Genomic DNA, 20,156 nt, shown 5'->3' with positions numbered 1-20,156 from the left:
ATCACTGGCGTCCTCCTCTGCAGCCAGGCCTCGAGGTGGGGATCGAAGGCAAGCGCCTGGTGGCCGGGCCTGCACTCATGGGGCCTGGCTGGGCACAGCCCGAAAAGGTAACATGGGTCCCCCTTCCCATGGGCTCACCACTTGTGAGAGGGGCCATAGAGGTCGGGTGCAGTGTAAACTGGGCGGTGGCCGAAGGCAGGGAGCTTGGCGATCCGTTCCCCGGCTACAGAAGCTGGCTCTAGGGACGTGGAATGTCACCTCTTTGGCAGGTAAGGAGCCCAAACTGGTGTGTGAGATCGAGCTGTTTCGACTAAATATAGTCGGGCTCGCCTCCACACACAGCTTGGGCTCTTGTACCAGTCCTCCAGTCCAGGGGTCGGACTCTCTTCCACTCTGGAGTTGCCCACGGTGAGAGGCGCCGAGCCGGTGTGGCTATACTTATTGCCCCCCAACTCGGCGCCTGTACGTTGGGGTTCACCCCGGTGGACGAGAGGGTAGCTTCTCTCCGCCTTCGGGTGGGGGGATGGGTCCTCACTGTTGTTTGTGCCTACGCACCAAACAGCAGTTCAGCGAACCCACCCTTTTTGGAGTCCTTGGAAGGGGGGTGCAGCAGAGCGCTCCCGCAGGGCACTTCATCGTTCTGCTGGGGAACTTCAATGCTCACGTAGGCAATGACAGTGAGCCCTGTAAGACCAAACTGAGCATTCGCGGGAGAAGAGATTTCGTGAGAGAGGTAAAGAAGAACCCAAAGATCACTGTGGCTGTGCTCCAGAGATGGAGACGGGAGAAAATTCTAGAAAATCAACCGTCACTGCAGCCCTCCCCCAATTGGGGCTTTATGGCAGAGTGGCCCGACGGAAGCCTCTCCTCAGTGCACAACACATGAAAGCCCACATGGAATTTACTAAAAAAAAAAAAAACACCTGAAGGACTCCAAGATGGCGAGAAATAAGATTATCTGGTCTGATGAGACCAAGATAGAACTTTTTGGCCTTAAGCGGTATGTGTGGAGAAAACCAGGCACTGCTCATCACCTGCCTAATATAGTCCCAACAGTAAAGCATGGTGGTGGCAGCATCATGTTGTGGGGTTGTTTTTCAGCCGCTGGTACAGGACGACTGGTTGCAATCGAAGGAAAGATGTATGTGGCTAAGTACAGGGATATCCTGGACGAAAACCTTCTCCAGAGTGCCCAGGACCTCAGACTGGTCCGAAGGTTCACCTTCCAACAAGACAATGACCCTAAGCACACAGCTACAATACCGAAGGAGTGGCTTCAGAACAACTCCGTGACTGTTTTTGAATTGCCCAGCCAGAGCCCTGACTTCAACCCAATTGAGCATCTCTGGAAAGACCTGAAAATGGCTGCCCACCAAAGTTCACCGTCCAACATGACAGAACTGGAGATGATCTGCAAGGAGGAATGGCAGATGATCCCCAAATCCAGGTGTGAAAAACTTGTTGCATCATTCACAAAAAGACTCATGGCTGTATTAATTCAAAAGGGTGCTTCTACTAAATACTGAGCAAACGGTCTGAATACTTATTGCTGTGTGATATTTCACCCATCCATCCATTATCTGAGCCGCTTATCCTCACAAGGGTCGCGGGAGTGCTGGAGCCTATCCCAGCTATCATCGGCAGGAGGCGGGGTACACCCAGAACTGGTTTCCAGCCAATCACAGGGCACATATAAACAAACCACCATTCACACACACCCATTCACACCTACGGGCAGTTTAGAGTCTTCAATTAACCTACTATAGCGTTTATTGGATTTGTAAAAATTTTGCGTAATTTAGAAGGAAACCATGAGTTGGAAGCGGCGCCTGCGTCACTTCCGGGTTATTGTAATTTTAAATTACAGTGTTATATATAAAGGTATTTGATATATATGAGGGGCACCACGTCATATTTGCTGCAGCCGGGGATCATATCCAATGTGTCCTTGCCACCTCGGGTGAGGTGGGCGTCCTGCCTGGCGTGGTCGTCGGCGAGTCAAATCTAGTAACAGCAACAAAGCACAGCAGACTGAGGTCACCCCCCCCCCCCCCCCCCTTTCCTTTTCTACCACCTTCCTGAACACCGAGGGGCTGGACGTTATTTTTCCATTCTAGGATTATTTTGTGGTTTAAAACCAGTGGAATAAAATATTAATTATTGCGTTTAAGATAACGAGACCATTTTCCCACCCTGCATTGTTCCACTCTCATCCTCTTTCATACCTGTAATGCATGTTTCAAATTTTATGTGGTGTGGAGAACATTACTATTTTCATGTGACATTTGTGGCATGGGTTGAGACATTTCATGTGGTTCAGTTAACATCAGATTTGATGTTAGACATTCAAGTTTGCAGCAATACAGTCACTAGTGGCATTCATGTAAAGTTATTAAAATATTGACTCCCAGTCGAGTCACAGACTGTCTTATGAACCCATGTCTGTAGTGTCGTGCTGTTGCTTGTTCCAAGTCCCAAGTGGCAGTAGTCAAAAGGTTGGAGGCGCCTTTGTGGGTGCAGTCCTTCGACTGGCGGGGAGTTAATTAACTTGGAGTCCGGGGGCGAACTCAGCATCCTTGGGTCTCCGCTTTGAAGTACCAGGCAGATGTGATCTACTTAGCGTCGGCATGGCAAAGCAAATGTCTGTGTCTTGTTGAAGATAGTTTATTGTTTGTGTTTATCCGTTTAGAGTCTGCGTGTGACTCTGGAGTTAACGTCTACCTCAGCGGGGAGTGGCGGTAATGCGAGGCTGGGGTGCCGGGTGGCATCTTTTGCGTGGCATGTCCGCTACACTACCATACATGTTTTGGGGATGTGGGAGGAAACCAGAGTGCCCTGAGAAAACCCACACAGGCACGGGAAAAACATGCAAACTCCACACAGGCGGGGCCGGAGATTGAGCCCCAGCCTCCCACATCCCAAAAACATGCGTGGTAGGTTGATTGAGGACTCTAAATTGCCCATAGATGTGAATGTGAGTGTGATTGGTTGTTATTGAGATTTATTGAGATGACATACCTACATAAATTGTGCAACCGAAGCCTAAAGATGATTTTTTGTTCTCAGATTTGTTGTGGAACTATGTGTGGCTTTATTTTATGTCCCTATTGCATTTTACAGCTAATAACCCTCCTTCAAAAAGAATAAAATATCAGCTCTGGACCAGCTGTTTGGATAATACTTTGAAGTGAGGAGGACAGTACATCTCAATAAATTACAGAACTGTGAGGCAGATGTGCTAACAGATCTGTGATTGACCAGGCCAGTGATGAAGTGAGGAGGTACAGTGATCGTGAGTCTTTGCCCCTGAAAAACAAACCACTACAATGGTGGAAAGAGCAGCAGGACCTGCCATTGCTGTCATCTCTCTCGAAACAATATCTCTGTATACCAGCCAGTGTGGCATCTGAAAGGTTTTTTTGCACTGCAGGAGATATTATCTCCAACAAACGTCGTCTACTCAAACATGAGCATGTGGATTGTCGTTGATCGTCCTCAAGAGAAATCTGCCCTGCAAAAAAGATGTGGACAGTGATGATGAATAAAATGTTCTGTTTTATTTCGGTTTCTGTTGTTTACTCTAATTCTACTGTATTCTCCCTCTGGATTAATTTGAAGTAGTTATATATTGAATATGGGTATGTCGTGTTTTTTCCTGTACATGCGTCCTTTCGTCCATTTCTGATCCCATCCAACAAAAATTATGTTGCTGTATGATGTATTTATTCCATGTCTAAGAATCAATACATTGACATGGGATTTTGTTGTTTATTTTTTACAGTGCCATATAGCAACAATGCTCGGGGATAAGTTGTCTTTTACGTTTGAAAATACTTGTAAAATGTCATTTTATAGAGTTGTTGTTTTTTTATGATTAACGTCTACATCAACAATAATAAAACAAGCTTTTTTTCCATATCGAATTGAATCACATCGTTTCGCTCCCAAACTGAATCGAATCGTATCGGTCTCATGCCAGAGATTCCCAACACTAACTTGTACTGTACTGGCCGTTTTGGGCCAATCTGACCGACCCATCCCCCCACCCCTCCCCACAAACCGACCATAACCCAGTGACCAGAACATGGCTCGGAAGGCGGCCAGACCGAGGAAGGAGGCGCTGACACACTACCATGAGCCCCAAGTCAGCCGGGGACCCCACACAGCCCTGCTGTATTTTGAGTGTAATAGTCTTGTCAGCAACATTATGAGGGAAAGTAAAAAAGAACTATAAAGAATGGTTATGGTTCAAAATTTTTAACAATGAACTGAACTAGTTAATTTTTGGAACAGTGGACTGAATTTTATTTTTTTTTTTAGCTAGTTTGTGTAGACAAAGAACTTTCCCCACACTGAGGCTACTTACATTCAGGGTGCTTAAAAGTTTTGTCCAGTGTAGTCACTGTGTGACATATGGCCAGTATACTACCATCTGATCTGTGAGTCCAATTTGAGTCACGTTGGTGAAAAATGTGGCCAATGTGGTCACAGAGGAATAACAGGTAAAATGGGTTATGTACCCAAACAGAAGAGGGGTTTGGAGGATACTCTAGTACTAAAATGTTCGATAGATGCAGCCCTACATTTAATTCCCCGATTGTCATTTTTTTAGTTGAATAAAACCTCTGCTCTGGGTCCCTGTGCAATAAACCTGCAAACAATTGCTCCTCAAAATTAGAACGTTGCTCCTCCAGTGAAGAAATAATTAGCAAGAAAAAAAAAAGTTATCCAAGTTACGGCAGAGCGATCAAAGGAAGTACAACGGATTTAATGAGCCATTCGCGGTTTTACTGTACGCGTGTACTAGGACTGCCATGGTTAATCTTTGAGGTGATAAAGATATGCTACTGGCAGGATCAACTAGGTAGCCTCGGGGATCCGTGGGTTATGTAAAGGAACTTTGAGTACTTTAAAAACCTCTATTTAAATGAAATATATGGTTATTTTTATGCAAATTTAACAAATATAATTTTGAGGTTGGTTTATAATTTACTACGGTGATATTTCTTTAAATAGTGTGCATTAGTGCACCAGTAACCAGGATATCTTCTGTGCTTGCTGTCCTCAGACCTGCAACTTTACCACAGTGAAACACTGGAGCTGATGTTGCAGCGCTGGTCCAAACTTGAGAGAGATTTCCGCATGAAAAACGGCCGCTACGACATCAGTAAAATACCTGACATTTACGACTGTGTAAAATATGATGTCATTCATAATGCTACTCTGGGTTTGGAGGACACACTGGAGTTGTTCAGACTTTCTCGTGCTTTGGCCGACATTGTGATCCCGCAGGTAAGATAGAGGATGATCTCCTGCACTACTAATTGTCAGAGTATGAGTAAATGTAAATGTTTGTTTTGTTAAAGCAATGAGGAAAAAGGACTTGTATTATAGTTGTAGCTACTACGGGTTGACTTAAGAATGTAATTAAGAAGAAAGAATGAGCTGGAAGCGGCGCTTGCGTCACTTCCGGTTTATCGTAATTTTAAATTAAAATTAAAAATTTAAATTACAGTGTTATAACTCAAGCTATTTGATATATATGAGGGGCACCACGTCGCTTTTTGTGTGAATAAAATTTAGGGGAAGCGTTATCAGTCTCTCATTCAGAAGGTGGCTACACTTCAGAAACTTTGATGAGTCCTAGACTCCCAGAGGTTTTTGTCCCGAACCCAAACACAGACACACGATGCAAGTGGTGAATTTTATAGAAAATTTAATGATCTAACATGGAGGAATCTACAGGGTAAGGACAGACAAACACAAAACAAACAAGGTACAGACGAATATTGGCAAAGGAACTGACTTGTGAGGTGAGATTAGCAGAATGGGCGTGTAGTGAATACATATAGCTGAGGATTCCTGTTCTCGTTAATTTAAACCTAAATATGCACTAATCTGTACTTTTAGTAGACCGCAATGTTGGATTTACGTGTCTGGAACACGTTTGAGGCAGGCGAGTCAGGCTCCCGAGTGTTCGGCCGGCCCGGTCCGTACCGGAACAGGTGGATTCAACCAAAGGGAGGAAGAAAAAAAGGAGCCCAACAAGTTCCCAGGCAGGACGTCTCTCGGGTGTCTCTCTTCGCAAAACGTTCGGAGTGGGTGCATTGCGTCTGCTTCCGTTCCCTCGGACTGAGCTCAGACCCCCAAACAGGGTAGCTCGGAGCGCTTGCAGGATGCTCCGCAGCCTGGGATCGTCCGATGTGTCCTCGCCACCTCGGTTGAGGAATCTACAAGGTGAGGTGGCGTCCTGCCTGGCTCAGTCGTCGGCAAGTTGTTTGGGGGAGACAAAAGACTTCGGTGGGAGACAAAAGGCTTCAGGGTGAGACCAAAAAAAAAAAAAACCTCTCTGACCACAGCGCCGGCCCTTTTTAGGGAGAGCGAGACAAAAAGGGGGGGATTTACCCCCCTCCTCCCTTTCCACCACCTTCCTGACCACAGAGCTGGCTGGACTGCCATTTGGCATTATATTTCCATTTTAGGATTATTTTGTGGTTTAAAACCAGTAGAATAAAATATTAATTATAGAATTTAAGATAACGAGACAATTTCCTCACCTTGCATTGTTCCAAGCTCATCCTCTTTAATACCTGTAATGAGCGTTTCAAATGTTGTGTGGTGTGGAGAACATTACTATTTTCCATGTGACATTTAAGTTGTGGGGTGAAGCATTTCATGTGGTTCAGTTAACAAATTCGACATTAGACATTCAAGTTTGCAGCAATACAGTCACTAGTGGCGTTCATGTAAAGTTCTTAAAATATTAACTCCCAGTCAAGTCCGCCACAGACTGTCTAATGAACCCATGTCTGTAGTGTCGTTCCGTCGCCCATGGGTCTCGTTGCCTGTTCAAACTCCCAAGTGGCGGTACTCAACACGGTGGAGACGCCTTTGTTGGTGAAATCCTCCGACTGGCGGGAAGTTAATTAACTTAGCGTCCGGGTGCGAACTCTGCATCCTTGGGTCTCCGCTTTGAAGCGCCAGGCAGCCGAAATTCACTTAGCGTCGTCATGGCAAAGCTAATGTCTGTGTCTTGTTTTTGATGGTTTATGACTGTTTATTCATTTAACGTCTGCATGTGAAGTTGCGTCTCGCCAGTTCGTATTTATCTTCCTCGGCGGGGAGCAGCGGTAGTGCGAGGATGGGGTGCAGGGAGGCATCTTTGCGTGGCGTGTCCGCTACACAGTAGTACCTTAAGTATGACCACAATCGGTTCTGGGACACAAACTGGATTTTGGTCATTTTCAAAGCAACATTTCCCATTGAGAGTAGTTTTTGTTTCAAATCTGGAAACTGTAGCCATAAAACCTTCAATTTAACCCTGCAATTGCATTGTTTTAAGGAATATTTGTACATTAGTGTCATACAAGTGTCAGCAGTATTAACAAGTCAAATATCAATATGTAAAAACAATATCTTTAGTGATGAATGAGGTGGGTGATGAATGTGACTGATGCACCTCACACATCCTAGTCCATCCATCCATCTATTTTCCATACTGCTTATCCTCACTCGGGTCGCGGGCCTGCTGGAGCCTATCCCCACTATCTTTGGACGAGGGGCAGGGTACACCCTGAACTGGTCGCCAGCGAATCGCAGGCACATATAAACAACCATTCACTCATTCACACCTCCAGGCAATATAGAGTCTTCAATAAACCAACCATCCATTCATTTACTTCTGCTTATCTGAGGTCGGGTCGCTGGGGCAGTAGCTTTAGAAGGGAAGCCCAGACTTCTTTCTCCCCAGGCACTTCATCCAACTCCTCCGGGGGGAACCCGAGGTGTTCCCAGGCCAGCCGGGAGACATAGTCTCTCCAGCGTGTCCTGGGTTGTTACCGGGGTCTCTTCCCGGTGGGACGTGGGCATCCTACGTCCCATCGGGACGTATCCTAATCATATGCCCAAGCCACCTCATCTGGCTCCTCTCAACATGGAGGAGCAACGGCTCTACTCCGAGCCCATCCCGGATTGCCGAGCTTCTTACCCTATCTCGAAGGTAGAGCCCGGACACCATGTGGAGAAAACCTGCCACTTGCATCTGGGATCTTGTTTTTTCGGTCACGACGCACAGCTCGTGACCATAGGTGAGGGTAGGTAGATAAATTGAAAGCTTTATCTTTCGGCTTAGCTCCTTCTTCACCACCACGGACAGATACAAAGTCCACATCACTGCAGTCCACGCCTGTCGATCTTCCGTTATATTCTTCCCTCACTCTTGAACAAGACTTTGAGATGCTTGAATTCCTCAACTTGGGGCAGGATCTCATCCCCGACTCGGAAAGGGCACTCCACCCTTTTCTCACTGAGGACCATGGTCTCAGATTTGGAAGTGCTGATTTTCATCCCACACTCGGCTGCAAATCACTCCAGTGAGAGTTGGAGATCACTGCTTGATGAAGCCAACAGAACCACATCATCTGTAAAAAGCATAGATGCAATACTGAGGCCACTAAACCGGACCCCTCTACACCTCGGCTGCGACTAAAAATTCTGTCCATAAAAGTTATGAACAGAATCGGTGACAAAGGGCAGTATTGACTGAGTCCAACCCTCCACCGTAAACGAATTTCACTTACTGCCAGCAATACGGACCAAACTCTGACACTGGTCGTACGGGGACCAAACAGCCCGTATCAGGGGGTTCGGTACGCCATACTCCCGAAGCACCCCCCCACAGGACTCCCAGAGGGACACGGTCGAACGCCTTCTCCGAGACCACAAAACACATGTAGACTGGACTCGAACTCCCATGCACCCTTGAGGACCCTGCCAGGACGAAAACCACACTGCTCCTTCCGAATCTGAGATCCAACTCCCCGACGGACCCTCCTCTCCAGCACCCCTGAATAGACCTTACTAGGGAGGCTGAGGAGTGTGATCCCTTGTAGTTGGAACACATGCTCTGGTCCCCCTTCTTTAAAAGGTGGATCACCACCCCAGTCTGCCATCCCAGAGTCACTGTCCTCGATGTCCACGAGATATTGCACAGGCGTGTCAACTAGGACAACCCCACAACATCCAGAGCCTCCGGGCGAATCTCATCAACCCCCGGGGCCTTGCCACCGAGGAGCTTTTTAACCACCTTAGTGACCTCAACCCCAGAGATAGGAGAGTCGACCTCAGAGACCCCAGACTCTGTTTCCTCATGGAAAGGCGTGTTGGTTAAACTGAGGTCTTCGAAGTATTCTCCCCATCGACTCACAACGTCCTGTGTCGAGTTAAGCCGCACTCCATCCCCACTATACACAGTCTTGATGGTGCACTGCTTCCCCCTCCTGAGACGGCGGATGGTGGACCAGAATTTCCTCGAAGCTATCCGTAAGTCGTTCTCCACGGCCTCACCCAACTCCTCCCACGCCAAGTTTTTGCCTCAGCGACTACCAAAGCTGCATTCCGCTTGGCCAGCCGGTACCCATCAGCTGCCTCAGGAGTACCACAGGCCAAAAATGCCTGATAGGACTCCTCCTTTAACTTGACGGCATCCTTCACCGCTGTTGTCCACGAACAGGTCAGGGATTTCCGCCACGACAGGCACTGACAACCTTACCGCCACAGCTCCGGTCGGCTGCCTCAGCAATGGAGGCACAGAACATGGTCCACTCGGACTCGATGTCCCCCGCCTCCCCTGGGAGGGGTGTTAAGTTCTGCCGGAGGTGGGAGTTGAAACTCCTTCTGACAGGAGATTCTGACAGACGTTCCCAGCAGACCCTCACAATATGTTTGGGCCTGCCAGGTCTGACCGGCATCTTCCACAGGTGGTGATCAGTTGACAGCTCTATCCCTCTCTTCAACCAAGTGTCTAAGATATGCGGCTGCAAGGCCGATGACACAACCACAAAGTCGATCATCGAACTGTGACCTATGGTGTCTTTGTGCCAAGTGCACGTGGACACCCTTATGCTTGAACATGGTGTACATTATGGACAATCCGTGATGAGCACAGAAGTCCAATAACAGAACAACACTGGGGTTCTGATTGTGGGAGCCGTTCCTCCCAATCACGCCCTTCCAGGTCTCACTTTCATTGCCCACGTGAGCATTGAAGTCCCCCAGCAGAACGATGGAGTCCCCAGCGAGAGCGCTCTCCAGCACCCTCTCCAAGGACTCCGAAAAGGGTGGGTACTCTGAACTGCTGTTTGGTGCATAGGCACAAACAACACTCAGGACCCGTCCCCGGTCAGGACCCATGCCACCACCCGAAGGCGGAAGGAGGCTACCCTTTCGTCCATCGGGGTGGACTCCAATTTACAGGCCTCGAGCCAGGACGCAATAAGTATACCCACACCTGCTCGGCGCCTCACCGTGGGCAACTCCAGAGTCGAAAAGAGTCCAACCCCTCTCAAGAGGACTTGTACCGGAGCCCAAGCTATGTTTTGAGGTGTGCCTTACTATCTCTCGTCGGAACTTCTCAATTCCACGTCCCTAGAGCCAGCTTCTGTAGCCGGGAATCAAACTGCCAAAGTCCCTGCCGTCGGACACCACCCAGCTCAATACGCATCTGACCCTCTTGGCCTCTACCACAAGTAATGAGCTCATGGGAAGGGGAACCCACATTACCTCTTCGGGCCGCTTAACATGGGCTCGCTTTGGCGGGCTATGACTGTTTTTGGGTGGCTGCTGGTTGCTGTGTTGGGCCCTGTTGGTGGCTGGGGCCCCCATGCTCTCCGGGGGAGATGGAGGCGGTGGGCCTCACTGGGTGGGGGGCGGTGGTCCGTTGCCCGTGCCCCTCCCTTCGGGACTGGTCGGGGTGCTTCGGTGGGGATCGGGACCTCCCTTGGTTCTGGGCTGTCTGTTGCGTCCCCCTGGTTAGTTCCCCTGCTGGACGGGCTCGCTGACTCACCCCTCCTCGATGTGCCGGCTCAGCAACTCCGTACACCAGTTGACTAACATGCGTGTGATATAGTGTTCGTTCACTAATATGTTTGATAGAGACTCTATAAGATTTAATTACTTGTGCTGGGATTCTTTTTTTTTTTTTGGAAAGGGTCTGTACTTCTGGTGTGTTATTCTTCTCTTGACCAAGTATCAGATTGAGTCTAAGTAAAAAGCCAATGCACACACAGTTGATCTTTTTTATCTGGCTGAAATTAAGTCAACTGAAGTGCTTTTTTTTTCATCCTCATTTTTAAGATAGGCAAAAGGTGCAGCAGACATAATCTCACATCAGGAGATTACACAGCCCAAGTCTATTGATCATCAATGATGGGTAATGGGTCAAAGTTCAGAAATATCTTAAAATTTTTAGGTTTTTTCTTCTTTTTTTTAGCCCAGGTTTTGGACATATTACAAACTGTGCCAATTTCAGCCCTTGCATTCAAGTTTCCGTTGCTTCTACAGCTCGTGACCGTTTCTATTTTGTTTGTTTTTTTTTACTCTAGGAATATGGCATAAATAAAGCTGAAAAGCTGGACATTGCATATGCCTACTGCCTTCCACTGGTCAGAAAGATCCAGCTTGACCTTCAGAGGACTCATGAGGATGAGTCTGTCAACAAGCTGCACCCTCTGTGAGTGGAGGCTAAAGTATCCTTGATAAGTAAAATGATTGGTACAAAGCTTTGGGTGACAACTGAGAATGTTTTTGATTAAGAAGATATGGGGTCTTAATGGTCAATAATTTACTAACAAGTTGATTTACCTATTTTTTTTGCTCAATAAAATTAAACTGGCAATACAATACCAATACATTTTCGAGCAATTGGTAAATAACTCATTGCCTTTGGAAAGCCCCCTTTCGATCGCCAAAATCAATACCCCCCTATGTCTTGGTGTAACATAGAAGGCAGAACCGGAGACCAAATTTACTGCATGTGGAAAAAGGAATGTACTATCATATAAAGTGGCAGTAATTAGTCATATTCTATATATTGTCGCTGTCTGGTGGAATCCCCGACCTTGAAAATGACAACTTTAAAAAAAAAAAAAAAAACACACAGAACTGGAGACACTGCATAGCCAGTGTGGACAAAGGAATTAACTATACTGTAAAATTAAAGTATTAACAAATTTTTCATGTATCATAGCTGTGTCCAAAATGTGGTTGGGCCAAAATATGTCTGAAAATCTAATATTTCATCAGAAAACTAGCCTAAAATTACTTCTGATTCAATTTTGGGGGATTTTTTTTCTGCAGATGTGATTTTAAGTCCAGAAATATGGTATAAGTGCCAATTTTTTCACCATGAACTAGTACATTTAAGTGACAGATCTTGTTTGCAGATACTCACGCGGAGTGATGTCACCAGGACGACATGTGAGGACACGTCTATATTTCACCAGTGAAAGTCACGTCCACTCTCTGCTGAGTATTTTCCGCTATGGTGGTTTACTTGATGTAAGATTTGAATATCTTGATCGTCATATGTATATTCTGGCAGGTCACAGTAAAACAGTTTTGTCTTTATGTCCAAAAGGAAGAGAAAGATCAGCAGTGGAATCGTGCCATGGATTACCTTAGTGCTGTTTCTGAACTCAACTACATGACTCAGATTGTCATTATGTTATATGAGGACAACAATAAGGTTATATTTTGTTTTTCATTCATTCATTATTTTGCTAGATCAACAACAGCAAAAATGTAACTCAAACAATAGTATACCGTAAGTATGCGAACCCTTTGTAATTTCCAGGATTTTTGCATGAATTGGTCATAAAATGTGATACACATGCTAACCCGTCATTATCACTATAAAATCCAGGGGGCGTCCTCATCAGTATCACTTAGTCATCATGAAAATAGAGCGGAATAATGAAACTGATGTCTTCTTAAATGTGGCCCAAACATTTGCACACATACAAGTATAATACGTATTTTAAAATGTGCTTACTTCAGTTGAAATTCGAATTATAGTTGTTAAACAGAACACAGTCAACTTGCTAACTGAATCATGTTCGGTCCACCTTGTGCTCATACAATTCTACCATTTGTCAAAAATGTCCACGCTGTATTAATGAAGCAGGTAATTGTGGATTTTGGGTAGAATTATGCACTTTGTGATACAAGCATGGTATTTGGCATGAGTGTTCCTTAAAGTTGAACTAAATAAATTGTGTTTTGTTTCTAAATTGGAATAAGAAAAAATAAGAATTTCTAAATAAAATACATAAAATATGTTTGAGGGTAAGTGCTGAAAATGTGTAAAGACTGAGAACAATATAGTGCTGAATTATTGAGCTATACACTATGTTGCAAAAGTATTCGCTCACCTGTCTTGACTCACATATACTGTATGTAAGTGACATCCCATTCCTAATCCATAGGCTTCAATATGAAATCTAAATCTACCTACTACACAACCCTCATCCATAAAAACAAAGGCTCCAAGGTAGTATTCTCCCTGCTTGGCGATATTTCACGCCCACCAGACTCCATTCCTTCCCACTTGTACTAATCCATCCATCCATCCATCCATCCATTTTCTGAGCCGCTTCTCCTCACTAGTGTCGCGGGCGTGCTGGAGCCTATCCCAGCCATCATTGGGCAGGAGTTGGGGTACACCCTGAACTGGTTGCCAGCCATTCGCAGGGCACATACAAACAAACAACCATTCGCACTCACATGCACACATACGGGCAATTTAGAGTCTTCAATTAACCTACCATGCATGTTTTTGGGATGTGGGAGGAAACCGGAGTGCCCCGAGAAAACCCACGCAGGCACGGTGAGAACATGCAAACTAGCTTTTGTCTTTAATTTCTTTAATAATGTCATTTTTTGATGCAAAAATCAAACATCCAATAGCAACTTCCTCCTTCCTCCTGCCTTAGTCCATCCTCACTACCTCCCTGTCCTACCTGTCCACTTACTTTTTTTTTTTCGTCCTGTTCGGCTGTTAGGTCAAGCAGAATGGAAAATCTGTATCCCTTTTATGCCAGAACAGTTTTACTGTGTCACAGTGGAGTTTTTAAGCTTCCGCTGTGGTTTCTTAGTATTATAATTGAGGTTTATTGAGAATCAGACTTGATCAGTCGAACAGAGCAAAGTCTCTAGAGGGGAGAGAGAAACAAAGACAAAAAACAAAGCGCTAATTGTTAACAGCATGAGAGAAATAAATCATTACATTATCTGCAACAATGAACCATTAATATTAGTGTTGCATGGGGCTGTAGTGCTACACCCTGTGAGGGAAGGACAGGACAAGATAGAACAGGACAAGGACAGAAGAAGCATGCAGGACCAGGTTCGTGGACCCGGCTGTACAACTGAAGTGTGGTGGGATTAATTATGTAAATTATGAAAGTCTACAGGATGAGAGTATAAATGAGGGGATACACAAGTGATTTGCATATTCATGAGTTATTTGTCGCAGTAAGTGCGTGACCCCACACCCAGTGAAAGAGTCCTTGTGTGTGTGCCTGCGGATACATGCAAGTGAATTGACACCGTTTTACATGCACAAAGACTGACAGAAGTGTCCTGTAATTGCTCTGGCCGCACCGCGGAGGCTGAGGACCCCACCCAATCAACTGAGGGGCGGGATCAGGCCCAGGGGTCCACTTACTTTCAGGTTTTACTCTGCCTTCTGCCATGGACATTTCAGAAGTCTTCCGTTGCTCCAAGCCCTTGACTTGCTAATTTGAACCCCTACCTACTGTTCTGGTCTAAGATCATCCACTTATTTCTCTCTACTGGTATTTTCCCCACAGCATTCAAAACTGCAGTAATAGCCCCAATACTGAAAAAGAAAACTGGTGAAGATCCAAATAATTTCAATAACCGTCGTCCCATCGCCAACCTCACATTTCTCTCAAAAATCTTGGAAAAGACTATTGCTTCCCAGCTTCACTCCCACCTCACTTCCAATAATCACCATGAACGATACAAGTCTGGATTCCACCCCCTCCATAGTATTGAAACGGCACTCATCAAGATTACCAATGACCTCTTCCTGGCAGCTGATAGGCCTGCTCAAGATCCTCATCCTCCTTGATTTGACTGATTGATTTCATACCATTTCCCACACCATCCTCCTGAACAGACTCCCACCACATTGGCATTACACGCTCACACACACACACACACACCTCCAGTGGTACAGTTCTTACCTGTGCGGCCGCACCCAGTTAGTTCAGATGAAATCATTCAAATCCTATCTGTCCCTCATTTTCTCCGGTCTCACCCAGGATTCTGTCTTGGGCCCCCTACCCTTTATCACCTACATCCTACCTCTTAGCTATATTTTCGGTAAATTTAATTTTCAATGTTACGCAGAAGACACCCAGGTCTACAAGCCCAATTCAAATGAAGTTGGGATGTTAAACATAAATAAACACAGAATACAATGATTTGCAAATCATGTTCAACCTATATTTAATTGAATACACTACAAAGACAAGATATGTCATGCTTAAACTGATAAACTTTATTGTTTTTAGCAAATAATCATTAACTTCGAATTTTATGGCTTCAACACATTCCAAAAAAGACTGAGAAAGTTGAGGAATGCTCATCAAACACCTGTTTGCACAGGTGAACAGGCTAATTGGGAACATTGTTATTATTCTCTTGTTTGGTCTCCATCACAAGTCACAAAAAAGAAAATGCAGCTTCTCCAGAACTTTGCCTCCAGTATTATCACAAGGACACCCGCCCCCCCCAACTCACCACATCATTCCATCCCTACAACAACTCCACTGTCTCCCTTTCAAATACCGCATCCAATATAAAATACTGATCTGCACCTTCTAGGCCATCAATAACCTTGCTCCGCCAAATATCTTGCTGACCTCCTTCACATTGCCACCCCCCTCGTCCCACGGCTCTCTCAGATCATCGTCCTCCATCAACCTCACTGTCCCTTCCGTAGGACTGCCGACCGTGGGGACAGAGCGTTCAGCCGCGCTACCCGCCGTCTTTGGAAATCACTACACAATCACGACTTAACCCTCTTCAAATCCAAACTCAAGAGACTCCTGTACGGACTGTCTATTCACTTTAACATTTCCCAAATCATTTGTAATTTTAATTGATGTTGTATGCTTTATTTTTATTGTATTGCTTGATTTCTTTGACCTGTGTTTTGTACAGTGACTTTGTGTGGATGGAAAGGTCCCTATCAATAAAATTAATTATTACTATCATCATCAATATTCTTAATATTACTCAGACAGATCTCATCCACACCTGGGGCCCTGAAACCGAGGAGCTTTTTACTGCTTAAAATAATACCACACTAACAATTTGGCTGTTCTGTGGCAGCTAAAACTAATACCACCCAAATAATTTTATGTTTTCATATTTTTATTGAAAATAAACATTTACAGGACAGGGAGGAAAAGGTAAATGAACCCTTGGATTTTATAAGTGGTTGACTCCATTGGCGGCAATAACCTCAACTAAATGTTTGCGGCAGTTGCAGATCAGACATGCACATCAGGATGAATTTTGTACCATTCCTCTTTTATAAAACTGCACATCCAAGTGCTCTTTAGGAAACTTTAAACGTGCAAACGGGTTTTTTAGGCAGCAACGACTTCCTCTTTGGTGTTCTCCCATGAACCCCATTCTTGTTTAATGTTTTACCTATGGTAGATTTGTCGACAGATGTTGGCATGTGCCAGTGATTTCTCTCCCAGATAGGAAAATCTAATTGGCCCGGATATGGGGCAGATGTCGTTCAAAATTCGGGCCGAATCCGCAATACAGATCGGGCCAGTGAGTTTTGGAACAATGGGCCGGATGTAATGTGGGCTCTTTTTTTTTTTTTTTTTTTTTTTTTTTTTTTTTTTTAAACTAAACATTTCAGAGTTTTCCCGCATTTGGTCTGCGGACCTAACCTGTATCAGCCCCTAACCAATCACTTTGACTGTTACATTGATGGTGTGGTCCACAACTGACACATCCGTCCAACGGCTCTGATTGCTATGAGGATCTGGCAACTAAACGGCAGATCTGGCACATATCTGCTGTCTGCGTTTAGTCTTGATGTGACACTCTAGGGTTCTTTTTTACCTAATTCTGTGCCCTGCTCTTGCAGGCATCTTTATGGGACGACCACTCCTTGGAAGAAAAGCAACAGTGCTGAACTTGCTCAATTTATAGACTGTTTGTCTAACTGTGGGTCGATGAACATCAAGACTTTTGGAGATACTTTTATCATAATAATATTTTCTAGCTTTATCAAAGTTTATATAAGAGGTTCTGCCCTCAACGCTATTATGTTGCTGTGGAATGACCTAGAGAGATATTTACACCAGACATCCCAGGAATCTTGCTGAACTGAAACAGTTTTGTAAAGAGGAATGGTAAAAAAAAAAAAAAAAATCATGCTGATCGTTGTGCATGTCTGATCTGCAACAACAGGTAACATTTGGTTGCGGTTATTGCTCCGCGGGTTCGCTAATTTTTTTCCTCCCTGACCTGTGAATGTCCATGTTTTTTCAATAAAAATATGAAAACGTGATATTAGTTTAAGTAGACTGTTTATTCTTGTGATTTAGATGATCAGACTACATTTTATGACCAATTAATGCAGGAATCAAAAGGGTTCACATACTTTTTCCTCCCACTTTAATTCTGTTTTTCTATCACAAACACAGCATGTAAACTTAACAGTGCAGGGTGGAAAAAGTATGTGAACCTTGGGATTTAAAGTGGTTGGTTGGTAAACTCAACCAGGACAATATACAGTGGATATGGAAAGTATTTAGACCCCCTTAAATATTTCACTCTTTGTTATAGTGCAGCCATTTGCTAAAATCATTTAGGTTCATTTTTTTCCTCATTAATGTACACACAGCACCCCATAATGGCAGAAAAAACGGGCCATAAATCCGATGATCAGTGGGTGTCCCTGTTTTGCTGACCATGCGTCACGCAGTGATGGAAGTTTGATCACCCCACGCAAAAGGAGGATGGCAATGAGCACCTTTAGTTCAGGAAGAGTCATCAACCAACTGTCATACTCTATCTGGCGTCCATGCTGAACAGTCCACTCTTGAATATTTCGAAGCATGCCAAGAGTGACGAAACAGAGTAAACTCTGTAAGCGACTCGACACTGTTCTTCTTCAGTTGGCTCTCCATCTGCAGCCTAAGATTCAATTCGGCTGTGATAGAGATGCCTTCCGACCTGTTCTTCACGCCACACTGTGCCGTCTTTTGCCTTCTCTGTTGGCCCAGTGTGTGTCTCCAGTTGACCTCTCTGGTGGCTCCTCATCTGAAGGGTGATCATATTTTTTAGATATGAGCAATGAAATATGACATGAGCTATAAAAACCTCAAACAAGGTTAGAAATCTACGGAAAGATATCATTTGAATTATAATTCCAAAACATCAAGTATGCTTCCTCTGTATTGATTTAGCATTGTTCTCGTCTTCTCCTAAAACACAACTACCATAATTAGCAAATGAAAATAGGATGTGTAGGAAATCTTACCAGAAGAAATTTCAGTCTGAACTCCGCTGCAGGGCAATGTCAAAGGGTTGAGTTGGTTCAGGATCAAATCCAAAGCCTGCTGAGTGCTGTATCTTTATGCATCTTCGTTTCCTAGTTGACTTAGAAAGTGAACTACTATGTGCCATGAGCGAGCTAGTTATCCATCTCTATTGTTCAGTCACTGTTAACGCCGACACCGACCCTTCCTCCACACCAAACCCAGTAGGCCTGCTTTTACATTTTCCATCCATTCATTCATTTTCTACCGCTTATCCGAGGTCGGGTCGCAGGGGCAGTAGCTTAAGCAGGGACGTCCAGACTTCCCTTTCCCCAGCCACTTCATCCAGCTCTTCCGGGGGGGATCCCGAGGCGTTCCCAGGCCAGCTGAAGGACATAGTCTCTCCAGCGTGTCCTGGGTCGTCCCCGGGGTCTCCTCCCGGTGGGACATGCCCGGAACACCTCACCAGGGAGCCGTCCGGGAGGCATCTGAATCAGATGCCACAGCCACCTCATCTGGCTCCTCTCGATGTGGAGGAGCAGCGACTCTACTCTGAGATCCTCCCGGATGACCGAGCTTTTCAACCTATCTCTCAGGGAGAGCCCGGACACCCTGCGGAGGAAACTCATTTGGGCCGTTTGTATCCTGGATCTTATCTTAAACTCCTCCACTTGGGGCAGGATCTCATTCCCGACCTGGAGAGGGCACGCCACCCTTTCCGGACTGAGGACCATGGTCTCAGATTTGGAGGTGCTGATTCTCATCCCAGCCGCTTCACACTCGACTGCGAACTGCTCCATTGAGAGTTGGAGGTCACGGCTTGATGAAGCCAACAAAACCAAATCATCTGCAAAAAGCAGAGAAGGAATACTGATCCCCTCTACGCCTCGGCTGCGCCTTGAAATTCTGTCCACAAATAGTATGAACAGAATCGGTGACAAAGGGCAGCCGTGGCGGAGTCCAACCCTCACTGGGAACGAGTTCGACTTACTGCCGGATATGCAGACCAAACTCTGACAACGGTCATACAGGGACCGAACAGCCCGTATCAGGGGGTTTGGTACCCCATACTCCCGAAGCACCCTCCACAGGACTCCCCGAGGGACACGGTCGAACGCCTTCTCCAAGTCCACAAAACACATGTAGACTGGTTGGGCGAACTCCCATGCACCCTCAAGGGCCCTGCCCTGGTCCAGGACGAAAACCACACTGCTCCTCCTGAATCTGAGATTCGACTTCCCGATGGACCCTCCTCTCCAGCACCCCTGAATAGACCTTACCAGGGAGGCTGAGGAGTGCGATCCCTCTGTAGTTGGAACACACCCTCTGGTCCCCCTTCTTAAAAAGGGGGACCACCACCCCAGTCTGCCAATCCAGAGGCACTGTCCCCAATTTCCACGCGATGTTGCAGAGGCGTGTCAACCAGGACAGCCCTACAACATCCAGAGCCTTTAGGAACTCCTGGCGAATCTCATCCACCCCCGGAGCCTTGCCACCGAGGAGCTTTTTAACCACCTCGGTGACCTCAAACCCAGAGATAGGAGAGCCCGCCTCAGAAAACCCACACTCTGCTTCCTCGTGGGAAGGCGTGTCGGTGGAATTGAGGAGGTCTTCGACGTATTCTCCCCACCGACTCACAACGTCCCGTGTCAAAGGTCAGCAGCGCCCCATCCCCACTATACACAGTGTTGTTGGGGCACTGCTTTCTCTCCTGAGACGAGAATTTCCTCGAAGCCGTCCGGAAGTCTTTCTCCATGGCCTCACCGAACTCCTCCCATA

At 45.8% G+C, this 20,156-nt stretch overlaps 1 protein-coding gene across 4 annotated transcripts in view; it reads left to right on the top strand.

Moving 5' to 3' along the window:
* ppip5k1a (diphosphoinositol pentakisphosphate kinase 1a) overlaps positions 1-20,156 on the top strand; it is a 150,246-nt gene that overhangs the window by 59,005 nt on the left and 71,085 nt on the right. For all 4 annotated transcript variants that reach the window (XM_061664607.1, XM_061664597.1, XM_061664589.1 and 1 more), the window contains exons 19-22: positions 5,069-5,292; positions 11,382-11,509; positions 12,222-12,336; positions 12,416-12,523. In XM_061664607.1, coding sequence (XP_061520591.1) covers positions 5,069-5,292; positions 11,382-11,509; positions 12,222-12,336; positions 12,416-12,523 — 575 coding nt within the window. The remainder of the gene's footprint in view (positions 1-5,068; positions 5,293-11,381; positions 11,510-12,221; positions 12,337-12,415; positions 12,524-20,156) is intronic.

Source organism: Phycodurus eques, chromosome 2 (genome assembly GCF_024500275.1).
Source record: "Phycodurus eques isolate BA_2022a chromosome 2, UOR_Pequ_1.1, whole genome shotgun sequence".
Taxonomy (NCBI): Eukaryota; Metazoa; Chordata; class Actinopteri; order Syngnathiformes; family Syngnathidae; genus Phycodurus; species Phycodurus eques.
This window is presented reverse-complemented; position numbering and strand designations above follow the sequence as displayed.